This window comes from Alligator mississippiensis, chromosome 14, assembly GCF_030867095.1.
Source record: "Alligator mississippiensis isolate rAllMis1 chromosome 14, rAllMis1, whole genome shotgun sequence".
In the NCBI taxonomy this organism is placed as follows: domain Eukaryota; kingdom Metazoa; phylum Chordata; order Crocodylia; family Alligatoridae; genus Alligator; species Alligator mississippiensis.
The window spans coordinates 34225103-34238316 of NC_081837.1; the positions used below are offsets into that span (position 1 = coordinate 34225103).

At 53.5% G+C, this 13214-nt stretch overlaps 1 protein-coding gene across 1 annotated transcript; it reads right to left on the minus strand.

Moving 5' to 3' along the window:
- Positions 1-1062: 1062 nt before the first annotated feature.
- Positions 1063-8940, minus strand: AMIGO1 (adhesion molecule with Ig like domain 1). The gene is made up of 2 exons (XM_019492569.2): positions 4108-8940; positions 1063-2358 (listed from the first exon to the last, which is right to left on the minus strand). Exon 1 carries the CDS (start codon positions 7761-7763, stop codon positions 6252-6254), a length of 1512 nt encoding a protein of 503 aa, XP_019348114.1. The 5' UTR covers positions 7764-8940; the 3' UTR covers positions 1063-2358; positions 4108-6251.
- Positions 8941-13214: the final 4274 nt, after the last annotated feature.

Below are 13214 nucleotides of genomic sequence, written 5' to 3' on the forward strand. Positions count from 1 at the left end.
GGTATTTGCTAGGCAGCTGGCCGTGTTGGCAGACTGCACTTAGTGATGAGAGGTGTGGGAGATCTCTGTGTGCAATGTGTATGAGGAGTGTGTAATTTCTGACTATGTGCATGACTTGTACATATGACATTTCTGTCTTTGCCTGTAGGCATGGCGGTGCATGAACATGCTTACTACAGGGAAACTCAGGTTGGAGCTGAGGCCTGTCAGGGCAGGGACAAGTAAATCAACCTTATTGCAAAAAGTTCCCAATCCCTTTACAGTGAATACTCTAGAGCCAGTGGGACTTGGGGAATGGAGTCAGGGAGAGCAGGTTCGGCATTAGTATTAGCCCAGTGTTGCTGGGACCTGGGCTATGTTGTGATGCACATTGCCCATGCCAGCCCCTTTCTATGCCATGTCATGCTATGCTGTTACAGTGCCAGACCAACATATAGTGATGTGAGGGCCAGTCCAACTGGCCATTGCGACTGTTTTTTTGGGGGGCTGTGCCATGTTCCACTCCACAGGGCCATCCTCCTGTGGCCTCCCTGCATGGCGTATGCATGTGCTAAGGGTACATCCGCACACCCTGTCCATGACAACCTCAGTGCCAGGGTCCTATCTCTGCCCGCCAGCTCCTCTGGACTTTGCCCACATGGAAATGACACTGACCCCCCACTGGGGCCACATGGGTGCTGCAAAAGCTCTCCTGACCCCCAAGACTGGCAGAGATCCACCTACCAGAAAGCACATTGGTGCCAGCTAGATTCCACATGGTTCCACCTCCTACCTCGGCCTCGTCTGCACTGGGGTTTGGCACTGCCCCCAGCTCACCCCCTGCACTGCACCCTGTGAGCCACAACTGGCCTCTGCAAAGTTTCCCCATGTCACCTTTTACCCCACGACAGCATCACACACCCTGGAGGTTTGCACTGATGGAGCTGTACCCATGGTTAAAACCTTGCAGCGTGGCCAGGCCTGTGGAATCTTGGCCATTTGATTCAGGTCTCCCCCATCCCCTGGAAGCCCCTTGTGCCGTTATCACCCATCTGGTGAAAAAGCAAGCAGGACGTGCATACATGGAGTCTTAAAACATGTTTATTGTCATCTATGTCTATGCAAGAGAGTACAGGCTGCCAGAGAGAGAGGGAGATGCAGCCTGTCTGCTCCGTGGGTAGGGGTGGCTCTGGCTGAAATAGATAAAAGTATGAGCGTCCCGTGCAGGGTTAGAGTAACATTTGCTTGGCCTGCAAGACCACAGGATGGAGGCAAGGAGTGGACATGCTGTTTAGAGCTATCTGACCACCTGCCCTGAGGCAGAGGGGCTGTCTGTGCCCTGGCCAGGTGATGTGGGGGGGCTCCCACAGGCAGGGACATGACAGGACCCCTCCCCTCCAGTGCACATGAACACACACGGTCTCCTGGGCAGCCAGAGATCCTGCCCCGTAGATCTCCTCTCTGCTCTCCCTCAGCTCTCTGCCTTTCTCTCAGGGTGCCATTGCCTGCTTAGACCCCCTCTTCCCCTTGCACCTGCTCTGTGGCTGTACATGGTCCGTTTCCAGCAGGCTGAGTCCTCATCCCTGAACCTCTCTGAGTCTCCTCTTTGGTCACCTCCTTGCCCCCAGTGCCTTCCTTAAACTGGCAGTGGTGGTTAATGCTTTGACTCCTGGCTGCTCCTTGCTGTTTGATGCCAGAACAAAGCAAAGCTGTGAGGGTGCCTGGGGGCCCAGACTGTGGCCCCTTGGATTTGGGGAAAGGGTGTTGCCTTCCTGGTTCACATCAGGTACTGGACTATGGCAGGACAGGAGCCCAGAGATGGGGTGTGATCCTGCAGGATGCTGAGAAAAAGGGGCTGGTGGGAGTTGAGGGCAGTCATCCCCTCCCAGACCTGCCTCTGGACCAGGACAAGCAATCCTGCATGCTGTGTTCTCATCTGGGCTCTTTAGGAGCCATGTCTCATCATAGGGTCTCAGCTCCCAGTTGTCTGCTTTTCCAGCTGCCCATTTAATAGCTACAAGCAGAACCCAAAAGTCACCTTGGATGTGGGGGCAGGGCCAAACAGTGTAGGCTCGCAGGCTTGGGCCCATGCTCCTACCGCTGTGCAGGTGTCTGCATGGAGCATGGGCGGCGCTCCTGGAGAGGTCACTGGCTTGCAGCTTACATGGGAAAGTGCATGGGCAGCTTCTCCTTCCAGTTGTGCCAGGTGGGGAGGAACGAAGGGTCACCTCTGGGACCATGGGCATCGCACCTAGCACGGGAGCCACTCAGGGAAGCCTCCAGCCATTCACTTGGGAGCTGCTGAACTCAGGCTCAGGCTGAAGGGAAGTGCCATTCTGGTCAGATGCAAGGGGTAGGAGCACTGGATGGCTCAGGGCGCTGGGGAAGGAGACACGGAGCTTTTAGCCTCCTGCAGACACTGGTTCCAGTCCATTCCCAGTTCAGGGGGATTGACTGGCAGAGACAGGGCCAGGAAAGTAGAATACAAGGCCTTTCCTTTCTAAGGGGAGCCAGTTCTGATGCAGTCTAGGACGCAGGCCTGTTCCAAGGACGGGACAGGCAGCCTAGGGCCAGTGGTACATAGCCCAGTGCACAAGCTGGTGCCTGAACCCCAGGGCTCCCAGCCACTCCATTTCTCTCTCTCACCCCCATCCAAATCCTTTCTGACCTTTTTCTGATCCCTGGAGCATTTTCATATGGGACCTTTCATTTCTCCAGCCATGGCCATGTGCTTGCAGATGGCATCATCTCCGCACGGCAAGCTTTGTCCTTAGGGGGCTGAATTTGTTTCCCAGCCAGCGTGAGATGCTCTTGCTGAGCCAGGCAAACAGCATAAGCCGGAAAGCCTGCACACATCCTCTGGGAGATGTGCCCCCCACCCCCCCCTGCTCTCCATGTGGCCTGGTACTGCTCTTGACTACCATGACTGCCAGGCTCCAGCAATCAGTCCTAACCAGGTGACAGCTCCTGGTCTGCTTCTTTCCCTTGGCAGCCAGGCTGCACATAGGCTGGGAATCCCCTCCTTTGTTGGGCTGCAGGGAGCTGGGCATGGAGACAGGGCTTAGCTTGTATTTGGTTTTTGGGCCTGCTCAGGGTTAGGGGCTCTCTGCTTTGATCCTCGCCCCCTCTGCTTCCCATCACATGCAATGGCTCCCAGCTTTTCTTGCAAGAGTGGGGGCCAGGTATGGCCACAAGCAAGCATTGTGGCAGGGAAGAGGCCTTTGGGGGCTGGGTCTCTGAGAGCAGTAGGGTCATATACACAGTCCAACAGACAATGGCACGTGCACACAGGCAGGCAGGCATGAACACACACTTACAGACATGCACTCATACTCACACAGATCATTATAGATGCACACATGAAAGCATGCATACCCATGTATATGCATGTTCACATATACCCATGAATGTAGTCACATGCATGCACATACGTGCATGCTCAAATACACACATGAATATAGGCAGAAGTGCACATTCACACACTCACATTCCTGTGCTCTCAGCCACGCTCCCATATGTGTGCATGTCTATATGCCCACACCTGTAACGAGTTGGCAGTGCTCAGAGACACGCTTCCATCTCTGCGTGCTTCCAGGCAGATGCCACCCCCCAGCAAAGACATGATCTCCTTCCCTATCTTGCTAGAGACAAGCTGACATTGGCCTGATGCACAGGCGGACTCTGCCAGGCTGACTCAGACACAGAGCTGCCAATCCACACACGACCACGCAGAGCCACGCAAATGTATGACATGAGTGCAAGAGGGTGCTGGCGCGTGCGTCTGCCTGGCACTACGTGCTTGTGTATGGAAGAGTGAATTTGCGGAGCTGTTAGATGTGCAAGTCACTGGCAGGCTTGAGGAACATACAGGCAGGCAGATGGGAAACAGGGTGTGCATGTGCAGGGAACTGACCCCCTGTGACTTGCTTTCTAGCCACCACCTGTTTGGAGAGGACTAAGCATGGAGCTGTGCCTCTGCCTACTGCCCCCCTACCCCTCTGCTGCTGCCCTCTCCCTAGGCAGATCACCCCCACTTTTCCTCAGCTGAATCCCTTTCACGCATCCACCCCCTCCTTTTCCCTTGCTCCCCTCCCAGACCCCAGCATGTGGCTTGCAGGCAGGTCTCACCTGGATCGCATGCTTCTCTTGGAGGACTCATGCTTCAGAATAACATGCCAGGAAATAGATGTAGATGAGTCGCAGAGTAGGGGCCCTGTTCTCAGACTCGCCAGTGGGTTTTAAGAGATGCTGCCTCTCACTTCTGTCTGTCCCAGCCAGTCACTTGGGCTCCTTGCAGGCTCAGTCTTCAGGTTATCGCCTCACTGGGCCAATGATGGGGAGCTCTTGAGAGGGTCCATAGTGAAGCAGCCTGAAGGTGTCTGCTCTTTGGGCCCATGTCACTGCCACCCTACAGCTCACAGGAGACTTCTCTTTATCCCAGCCTCCCTGGGGATGCTGATTCTTCCCACTCATTAAACCCACCCCCACTCCCTTGAGGAGCAGGAACACATCAATAGCATGGAGAGCATCTCAGCTGGGTGGGACACTACCTGGGACTATCTTCTCCCTTCCTTTCTGTACCTTGGTGTCCTTGACCCCTTCCAGGGAGACCCCATGCCCACTCCTGCCACCTCTCTGAGTGGGGCAGGGAGCACAGGAGACAGTCTCCTCTGTGCATGGTGCTGGTTCAGTTCACAAACCCTCCAGCTGCACCCAGTGCATAGACCTGTCACGGATCCTATTGGATACAAGCTAGGAAAGCCTGTTGGTCCCAAGCTGCTGTCTAATGCCCTCCCCCCAGCAGTGTTGGAGCTGAACTGTTGGTGTTAGGGACTGCCTCTATCCCTGTCTCCTGGCAGCAGATAAGGGGACTGGGAAGATCTCTCCCACCTGGAGGGAATGGCATGCGACTCCACTCCCATGGCTTCTTTGGGCCTATTTCCCCTCCCTCTCCCTCTCTGGGAAGGGCCCAAGCACCAAGGCCACAGGAGGGAATAGGTAGTAAATGATGGAAGTTATCCTTCTGCAGCTAGGTGGAGAGAAAATATGCCAGGATCATGGCTGGGGGCTCGGTGATGGAGAAGCTAGAGGGCTCAGGGTCCCCCACCCTGTGCCTGCTGAGTCTGGGCAGAAGTACTGCTACAGGCAACTGCCCAGAAGGAGCTGTCCCTGCCTTCCCTGACTGCCGCCTTCTCCAGAGTCCATTATGAGCTCCTAATTACCCACGTCCTCCCAGAGCACCCAGGCCACTCAGCCCTCTGAATCAGCCCTTAGAGAAGGGCCCTGTAGATGGGCCTGGAGATGTTCCTACCAGTTCCATGGCTTCCCAAGCATGCAGGCTTTGCAGCAGCCTTGGCACAGTTTGTCAGGGGGCTGCTGCTGATCTGTAATGCTGAAAGCTGTCCCGGAAACCCGGCTTGTGCCTTGATGTATTATTGTAATTACCAACAGGAATCTGGTCATTAAGCTGCCAAGCAGGGAGCTGAGTGGGGAGTTGGCTGGTGTTGTTCATCCCCTGCTGTGTCTTGTCCCTGGTGCATCATCACTACAGGTGCTGTCGGTTCCTGCTTTTGTTTTGCAGAAGCTGAAAATCCTCAGAAAGAGCCTGTTTGTGTGCAGGGAGCCCTGCAAGTGGCTGGGTTGGAGGGTGAGGGTGACTTGCTGATATACTCCAGCCTCATCCATCAGGTGTCAAAGCTCAGTGGCAAGTTACAGAAGCAGAAGGCAGCCTTCACATGGCTGCTCTGGCTCACACCTCAAGGACAGGGATGGTTTAGCGCCAAGAGAGGTGGACCCATGTCTGTAATGTCTTCTGGGGCATGGGGGAGGGTTCCCCCTGCATGGCAGTAGCTTCCAAGAGTACACAGCAGGCAGGAACCCCCCAGCTCCCTCCTTCCTGGGTCTGCGATGCACTGGTGTCACCTCTCCGCTGCACCTTTGGTTACTGAGCGAACGCAGTAAAATTCCAGAAGGAAAATGTAAGATTGTAATTCCGTGTTGAGACCTTCAGGGCTTGGACCCCGGGGCTCTGCTGCCTTTGGGCTTTGCAGGACAGGAACAAAATCTGTAGCGAATTTTTGTTGTGTTGGGATCCTTGTGGCCTGGTTGCACCTGGTAGCCGTGCCTTTTGCACAGACTCATTACCCCAGTACTGCACCCTGAACCCAGCCTCTGCCTCCCCACCACCTGCCTGCCAGGGGAAGGTTGCTACTCTTCCTCCTCTCCTTGCTCTGTGAAGCTCAAGCTCCCCACCTCTTTCTTCCGCACGTCAGCTACACAACGATGGGAGTGTCAGAGAAGACGGAGCTGACAGAGTCTGGGTCTGACATTTTCCGCTGGGCCTTCGGGGCTCCTTTGGCCTCTGGGTCTGGCGTGCTGCTGGGTTTGAATTTGCCATTCTGGCCTGGTGCATTTCCAGAAGCTGTGTGGTGACTGAAGCCATCCTTGGGGCCAGCAGCCTCAGCGTTGTGGTTGGGCGTGGTGCTGAGCATGGAGGAGTTGATGCTGTCCTCGTGCTGGGCCGCCTGCTTCTCGCTGTTGCGGCACCAGCAGCGGCACGGGGTCAGGTACAGGTAGATGAGCACCAGGATGACGCTGAGAATACAGCCCACCAGCGTGGTGTAGGCAGTGTTCAGCGTGTCGTGGGATCCGTGCTGGGTGAAGTTGTGGACTTTCACATCCACGTAGAGGGTCTCATTGAAGACCTGACTCACCGCATAGCAGGTGTATGTGCCCATATCCTCCACCTGGATGGGGCGGATCTGCAGGCTGCCATTACTCAGCACTGTCATGGTGCTGTTGTCATCCTCTTTTGCAACAGGCTCATTGTTTGGGGTTAGCCATTCCCTGGTGGTCACCCCCCGTAGCTTGGTGTCACAGTTGAGGGTCACAGTGTCCCCCAGGAAGGCCTCTAGCACATGCTCCTTAAATTTACTGCAGTTGAGGAAGTCCTGGTTGTTGAGGCTGAAGATGCTGACACTTTTCTTGGACAGGGGTAAGACACAGGTGAGGTCTGCCTGGAAGTCTACCACCGAGTTCAGCTGGCGCACGTGCCAGTGCGTGAAGAGCTCATAGAGCTGGCAGTCGCAGCTGAGGGGGTTGCTGTGAAGGTAGAGGCCATTCTTGATCCAGGCAGGGAGGGCTTTTAGGTCCCCAATTGGCAGGCTCTTAATTTTGTTGGAGGAAATGTCCAGCAGGCTCAGCTCAGGCAGCTTGGACCTGTCTTTTACCAGCTCCAGGGGGAAGCGGGAGATCTGGTTCTGGCTTAGATAGAGTTTTTGGAGCTTGGCCATTTCATCAAAAGCGCTGCGGTCCATTTGGGAGATCTGGTTGTTGTAAAGCAGCAGGACCTCCAGCTCCCGCAGCTCACTGAAGAGGTTTTCCTCCAGGTGCTTGATGTTGTTGGAAGAGAGGTCAAGGTACTTCAGGTGAAGGACATGGGAGAAGGCCTCAATGGAGATGAAATTGAGACTGTTGTGGCTGAGCAGCAAAGAGTGGAGGTGGGAGAGGCGGTGGAGGGTCCAGTCCGCATGCAAGCGGCTTAGGTTGTTGTGGCTGAGGTCTAGGAGGGCCGTGAACCGGGGGAGGTTAGTGGGGATGATTGTCATGGCGATCTTGGAGCAGCTGATGATGTTGCTGGCGCACACGCATTTTGACGGGCAGTTCAGTACGGACCCACCATCCCGGGCGACGCCAAAACCCAGCAGCAGCAGGACCAGGAGCCAAGGGCTCCCGCAGCGCAGCTCCAGGTGTTGACGAAGCGCTAGGACATAGCGAAACCACATTGTAGAGCTCAGGAGGGGAAGGTCACGTCCCAGTCATAGAGAACCGCGCTGCTGGGAAACATTTGTGCCGCGGAAGGAGCTCTGGCTGGCAGACGGCTGGTGTCCGCGGTGCTGTGAATCCGTGGCTGCTAGGAGATGGTGCAGTGAGCAGGCAAGGCTTGGCATGCTGCCTGATGTATTAATCATTGGAGTCATGCTTGCATCCACCTGCTATTTGCCATCCGTTTCCCTGCTACGGATCACACGGCTTGCAATGGGAATCAAAGCTCTGGGGGATGAATCGTCCCAGGCAGGCCATGCCCGGCAGGGCTTTTCACGTGCCGCTTTGCAGAGTCCAGGTCCCTTGGTTCCCACCCCCGCCACGGCTCAGCTTCTTTGCTGCCGGGACCTGCAGCTTGTTACTCTGTGTTGCATTGCACCAAGAACCACACAGAGCAGGCAGCTCTCACTCACCGGACCAGGCAGATGGGGACGGCGAGCAAGTTCCACCTGGCGCTGCACTCTCAGCCCATCTTTGCCTCTCGGCGCATCCTGCAGGCACTCCGGCCTGCCGTTCCCTTGGCTGACAGAGCCACGCGAGGGAGGCTTACCATGCCTCTTTCCAAGGGCAGCCGCCAGGCGGGATAGCAGGAAGAGGAGGGGGTAGCAAAGCCTGGGCACCCAATGTCGACAGTGCTTGCCCCCTTCCCCAGGGTCCTGTGTTTGCTGAGGACCCGCAGCGCCCAGCCTCGCTCCCCTAGTACCTTCACGCGTCTTCACCACCTGGGCTGAGCCCCCAAGAAGCTGTTGGGTGCCAGGGTCCTTCCTCTGCGCCGCTCAAGGGGCTCCGTGATCTTGCCTTGTCCGTCTCAGCTGGGGGGCAGGCCAGGGAGCTGTGGGCAGGGCCTGGCAGGGAGGAATCCTGCCCCCCAGCTGTATGGGCGGCGAGAAGGGAGCCTGGCACAGCAGAGCCCAGCACCCCTGCAGCATCTACCGCAGCGAGAGGGGCTCCCCGATTCTCCGGCGAGAGGGCAGCGAGGTGAGGTTGTGGTTGCAGGCAGCAGGCGGGGGAAGCCCAAGGGTGGTGCGATGCTCTCCCTGCCTTCTGTGGGGGCTGGCGGGGAGGGGGGCAGGCAGCGCTGCAGCGCCAGCTCCAGCTCTTCTGAATGGGAATCAGCTCCGGCTCTGTTATGATTATGATTGTGATGCTCGCTGGGGAGGCGGGGAAAGCACCCAGCCCTAGCATCCCCCAGCCTAGCATGGCCTGCTATTGGCTACATCCCGGCCCCATCAGCCCAATGAACGGTGCCCGGCTTTAACCTGTCCTGTGCTGGTGTCCAAAAAAACATCTTCAGCATCCTTAGAAGCAAAAAAACATCAGCTCAGGTGCTGCAGGGCCACTGGGGAGAGCAGGTGGGGGTGAGATCCTGCCAGCCCCAAGCCCCTGTGAGAGCTGATCAGGTTCAGGCCCAGGCACATCTGTCATCAGGAAAAGCATCTGGATGGGAAGGGAAAGCTCAGCCCTGCCCACCTGGCTGCGGTGATGCCCACCGGGAACAGGCAGTGTTGCGCCAAGGGGACGTGTTTGCAGATCCAGGCTCTGCTGCCTGAGCCAGACCCCCTGCTGCTTCTTATGGTGCACTAGCAAGTTGGCAGCACAGGCAGGAGGGACAGATGAGAGCCAGCACCATAATACCTGGAGATCAGAGGGATTGGCATGAAGGCACGGGGCAGAACAGGCAGGGCTTGGGGGGAAGGGAGGTATGCGCAGGGAAGGGGTGGTTGGGGGCCCCATCCCGAAGGGGTGGAAAATCAGCTAGTGGAAAATCTGCACAGGAAAATGGAAACCCTATTCCTCCTTGCTGGAGATGCTGTGAGCACAACATGTCTGTTTCCATCAAAGGATGCAGGTTTCAGGTAAAGCTGAACCATTCCCCCCATGTTAAAACCCAACCATGCCTGTTTAAAATCAGCATTCTTCTGTTTTAAACCCCAATGCTGTTGGTTTTTTGGGGACAAAAATGAGAAACTTCAAAGAAAAAAATATTTGTTTTTTTCACAAGCTGTTGAGTTTTCATAAACTTTTTTTTTTTTTTCTCCCCATGAGAAAAATCCTCCTTTCCCAAGTAGCCCTGGGGCTAAAGCTAAAGGGTGGGGCCGGGTCACTAATACCTGGGCTCTAACCATCTCATTACCCTAAGCTAGGGTGAAATGTGGGCATTAGAGGATTCATTCCCACTCTAGCACTCTTGGACAGCAAGGCCTCCCTCCCAGGGATTACGGAGATCTTTCCAAATCAAGTGCCTCCTGAAGTGCCTGCATGCCCACAAAAGATATAGTCCTCTAAAAATGTTTTCACCAATTCTTTGAAGCATCAGGTGAGTGAAGCTGCTCTGTGAATGGAAGAAAAGCAGGTGGGTCCCTGGTCTGTCCCTTTATAGTGGGAGAGTGGCATAAAAAAAAAAGCATCTAAATGTTTGATACTTGCTAGTCACAGCTTTTAAAATGTACTGGGGCTTGCCCCTGGGTTCTCTCAGGTATCTTTGTGGCGGTCTCCTGCTCCTGGGAGATACCTCTAACCTTTTTGCTTTTGCATTGTATGCACTTTGCTATTTCTCAAACAAACTGGAGGACAGATAGCTATGAAATATTAATTTTTCCTTCCCACCACTCAAAAGTCAGCCCTGGAAACTGCTGTTTTTTGTTTCAACTTAGCTGTGGTTTTCAAAGTTACTTTTAACTGAGACAGCAAGGAAATTGCTAACAATCATAAATTATTAGTGCCTTTCAATTTACATGTCACTTATGGGACTGGTTCTTCCCCACACTGCAGTTTCTCAAACACAGCATTCATCCTCTCTACTCAGCAGAAATTGCTCAGGAAGGGGCACGACAATAATGGGCTGGAATGAGTTGATGGAAATATGCCAAGCCAAAAATATTGCAGTGGCTGTGGTGTAAATCCTAAGTAACGCTACTGATTTCAGTGAGCAGCAGAGAGCAGAATTTGGTCCACTTGATCGAAATGGATCAAGAGCAGAACAATATGAAGAGCTGCACAAGGTGCCGGGATGATCAAAACAGTTTGGAGAACACAAGAACTGATCCAAATGCAGCCTGAGCCAAACCTATCTTTGAAATGCTGAAAAATATTGCTGGCTTTGTTCTAGTATTCTTGGGTGCATACAGATTTGCATGTGAAACTGGGCTGCTCATATAGTCCAGTATGGGGGTAGACAGCCCCCGGCATGGGTGCCAGAACATGGCACATGAAGGTATTTTGTTTGGCACGTGCATCTTGGGGCAGATGGCAGGGAAGGAGCTGGGGCTGCACTGCCAAAACAAGATTCGGGTCCCTCACAGCTACCCCGCCACCCACCCCTGGCATGCCAACACCTTACAAGTCGAGGTTGCAGGTGTTTATGGCACTCTGCCCAAAAACATTGCCAACCCATGGTCCAGTATCTCGTCTCCTGCAGGACTGAGTTGGGTCAGTGTTTGGTCTAGTTCAGTATCCCATGTTCTGCTGGACTGGATATAATCCACTGAGTCCAGGTCAGAAAATAACGGGTTTAAATTGCAAAAAAGAAAAAAGGAAAAAAAAGGAAACGTAGGTTAGAGGACAGACTTTCAAACTATGCAGGTGGGTAAGCAGTGGAACAGATTCCCCAGAGCTGTGGAACATCTGTCATTGGAAGTTTTTAAGTGTAGGTTAGACAGACATTTATTTGGGATAAATTACACAGAGATGATCTTGCTTTAGCGGGGGATTAGATCAATGATACATTTACACCTCTCTGCACTTCCTGGATGTGGCCAGAAGCAGAAGGACTGAGATACCACCCAGTACGAGGATAACCCTTTGGAAACACCCAGTTCTTATTCATTGATGTACAGCACTGAGGTGTACAACAGATGTTTAAGAGGTGCTATAAGATTATATAGTGACTTGCGCTTGTGCATGTTTGAAGGAGAAGCGGATTGTAGAGAGTGGCTCAAATTTCTGTTCTTGGGCCAGGAGTCTTTTGAGCCAGATATTTATTACCTTAATAAAGTAAGTGTTCTTGTTCTAATTCTAATTAGTGTTCTTGTTCTAATTAGGATTAATTATTTGTATTCCAGTGCTACTTAGATACCCCAGTTGAGATGAGGGCCCCATTTTCTCAGGTTCTGTAAAACCCATAGTAAGAGATAGTCCATTCCCTGAAGAGCTAATAGTCTTGGTTGAGAAAACAGACAAAGGAATATTTATCTCCATTTTACCAATAGGGAACTGAGGCAGAGGAAAATGAAATAAGACAAAGTCACACAGGACAAAGCCAGGAACTGAGTCCAGAGTCCCAGATATCATCAGAAGATCACACGTTCTTTCTAATAGGATCCAAGTATAAACAAGGCCCTGTTTTAATTAATACCTGAAAATATGTCTGCAGGTGCACACAGAAGAAGTGTTGTCTATGTATTAAAAGGGAACTGAATAATTCCTTTGCAAACCAGGCTTTTAGATGTTCACCGAGAAAGTTTCTGCCCTGGGAAATTCATTCAGAGCTGGTAATAAAATGGGTGACTACTGCATGTCCACCTTTCTCTGTAGGACTCATAGGAGACAGCAAGGTGTCTCGACTTCCCACTAGGAAACAGACAGGCCTGTCCAGATCAGATAAAAACCAGCTCAACCTCAAAACCAAAGGGTGCATCAACATATGCATTAACGCACTTTAGTTAATGTGCATTAAATCTAGTACCTCTGGGCACTTTTGCATGTGCTTCTCTGAGGGGAGTTGGGGAGGTGGTGCTTTAATTAGAGTGGCTCTGAGAACCGCTGTAATTAAAATGCCACCACGTCTTGTATAACAGTGTCCCCGCACTTAAAAATAATGGCAGGAGGGCTTGAACTAAAGTTTATTTGATGAGTAATTACCATTCTCCAGCAGGCCAAGGGCATAATACATGGCTCCAAACCATCCCTACACCGTGTCCCATGCCTTGCACATGGCATCCAAGATCACCTCCAACTCTCCTGACCCCTTGGCTGGGCTGCATTCGGCCTCCAACCCAAGCTTGCCCTCAGGTGTCCTCAGACAAGCCTTGGCCTCTCTCAGTGGGGCCACGTGCACTCTGCCCTACTCTGTATGGCCCTTCAGGCCCTCTTGGCCCTATTCCATACAGCACTTCAGGCTTCCTCTCTCTCACACATGGTCTTGATCCCTCACAGACCTTCAGGCCACCCAGTTCAGGCCCTATTCTACAATGGGCGTCTGGCCTGCTGCTTCACATGCTGGGCTGACTCCAGCCCCTGGCCTTCTCTGGCCTCGGGCATCTCACACTCAGCCTATGGCCCACTCAGGTATCTATTGACATACCTGGACCCCTAACTTAACCTACAACCCACTCTATGGGCCTGGACCCTGCCTCAGGCCCCACTCAGTGGACCTGGGCCCTTTGCTTTTCTGTTGGGGTATGCTCCCCTAG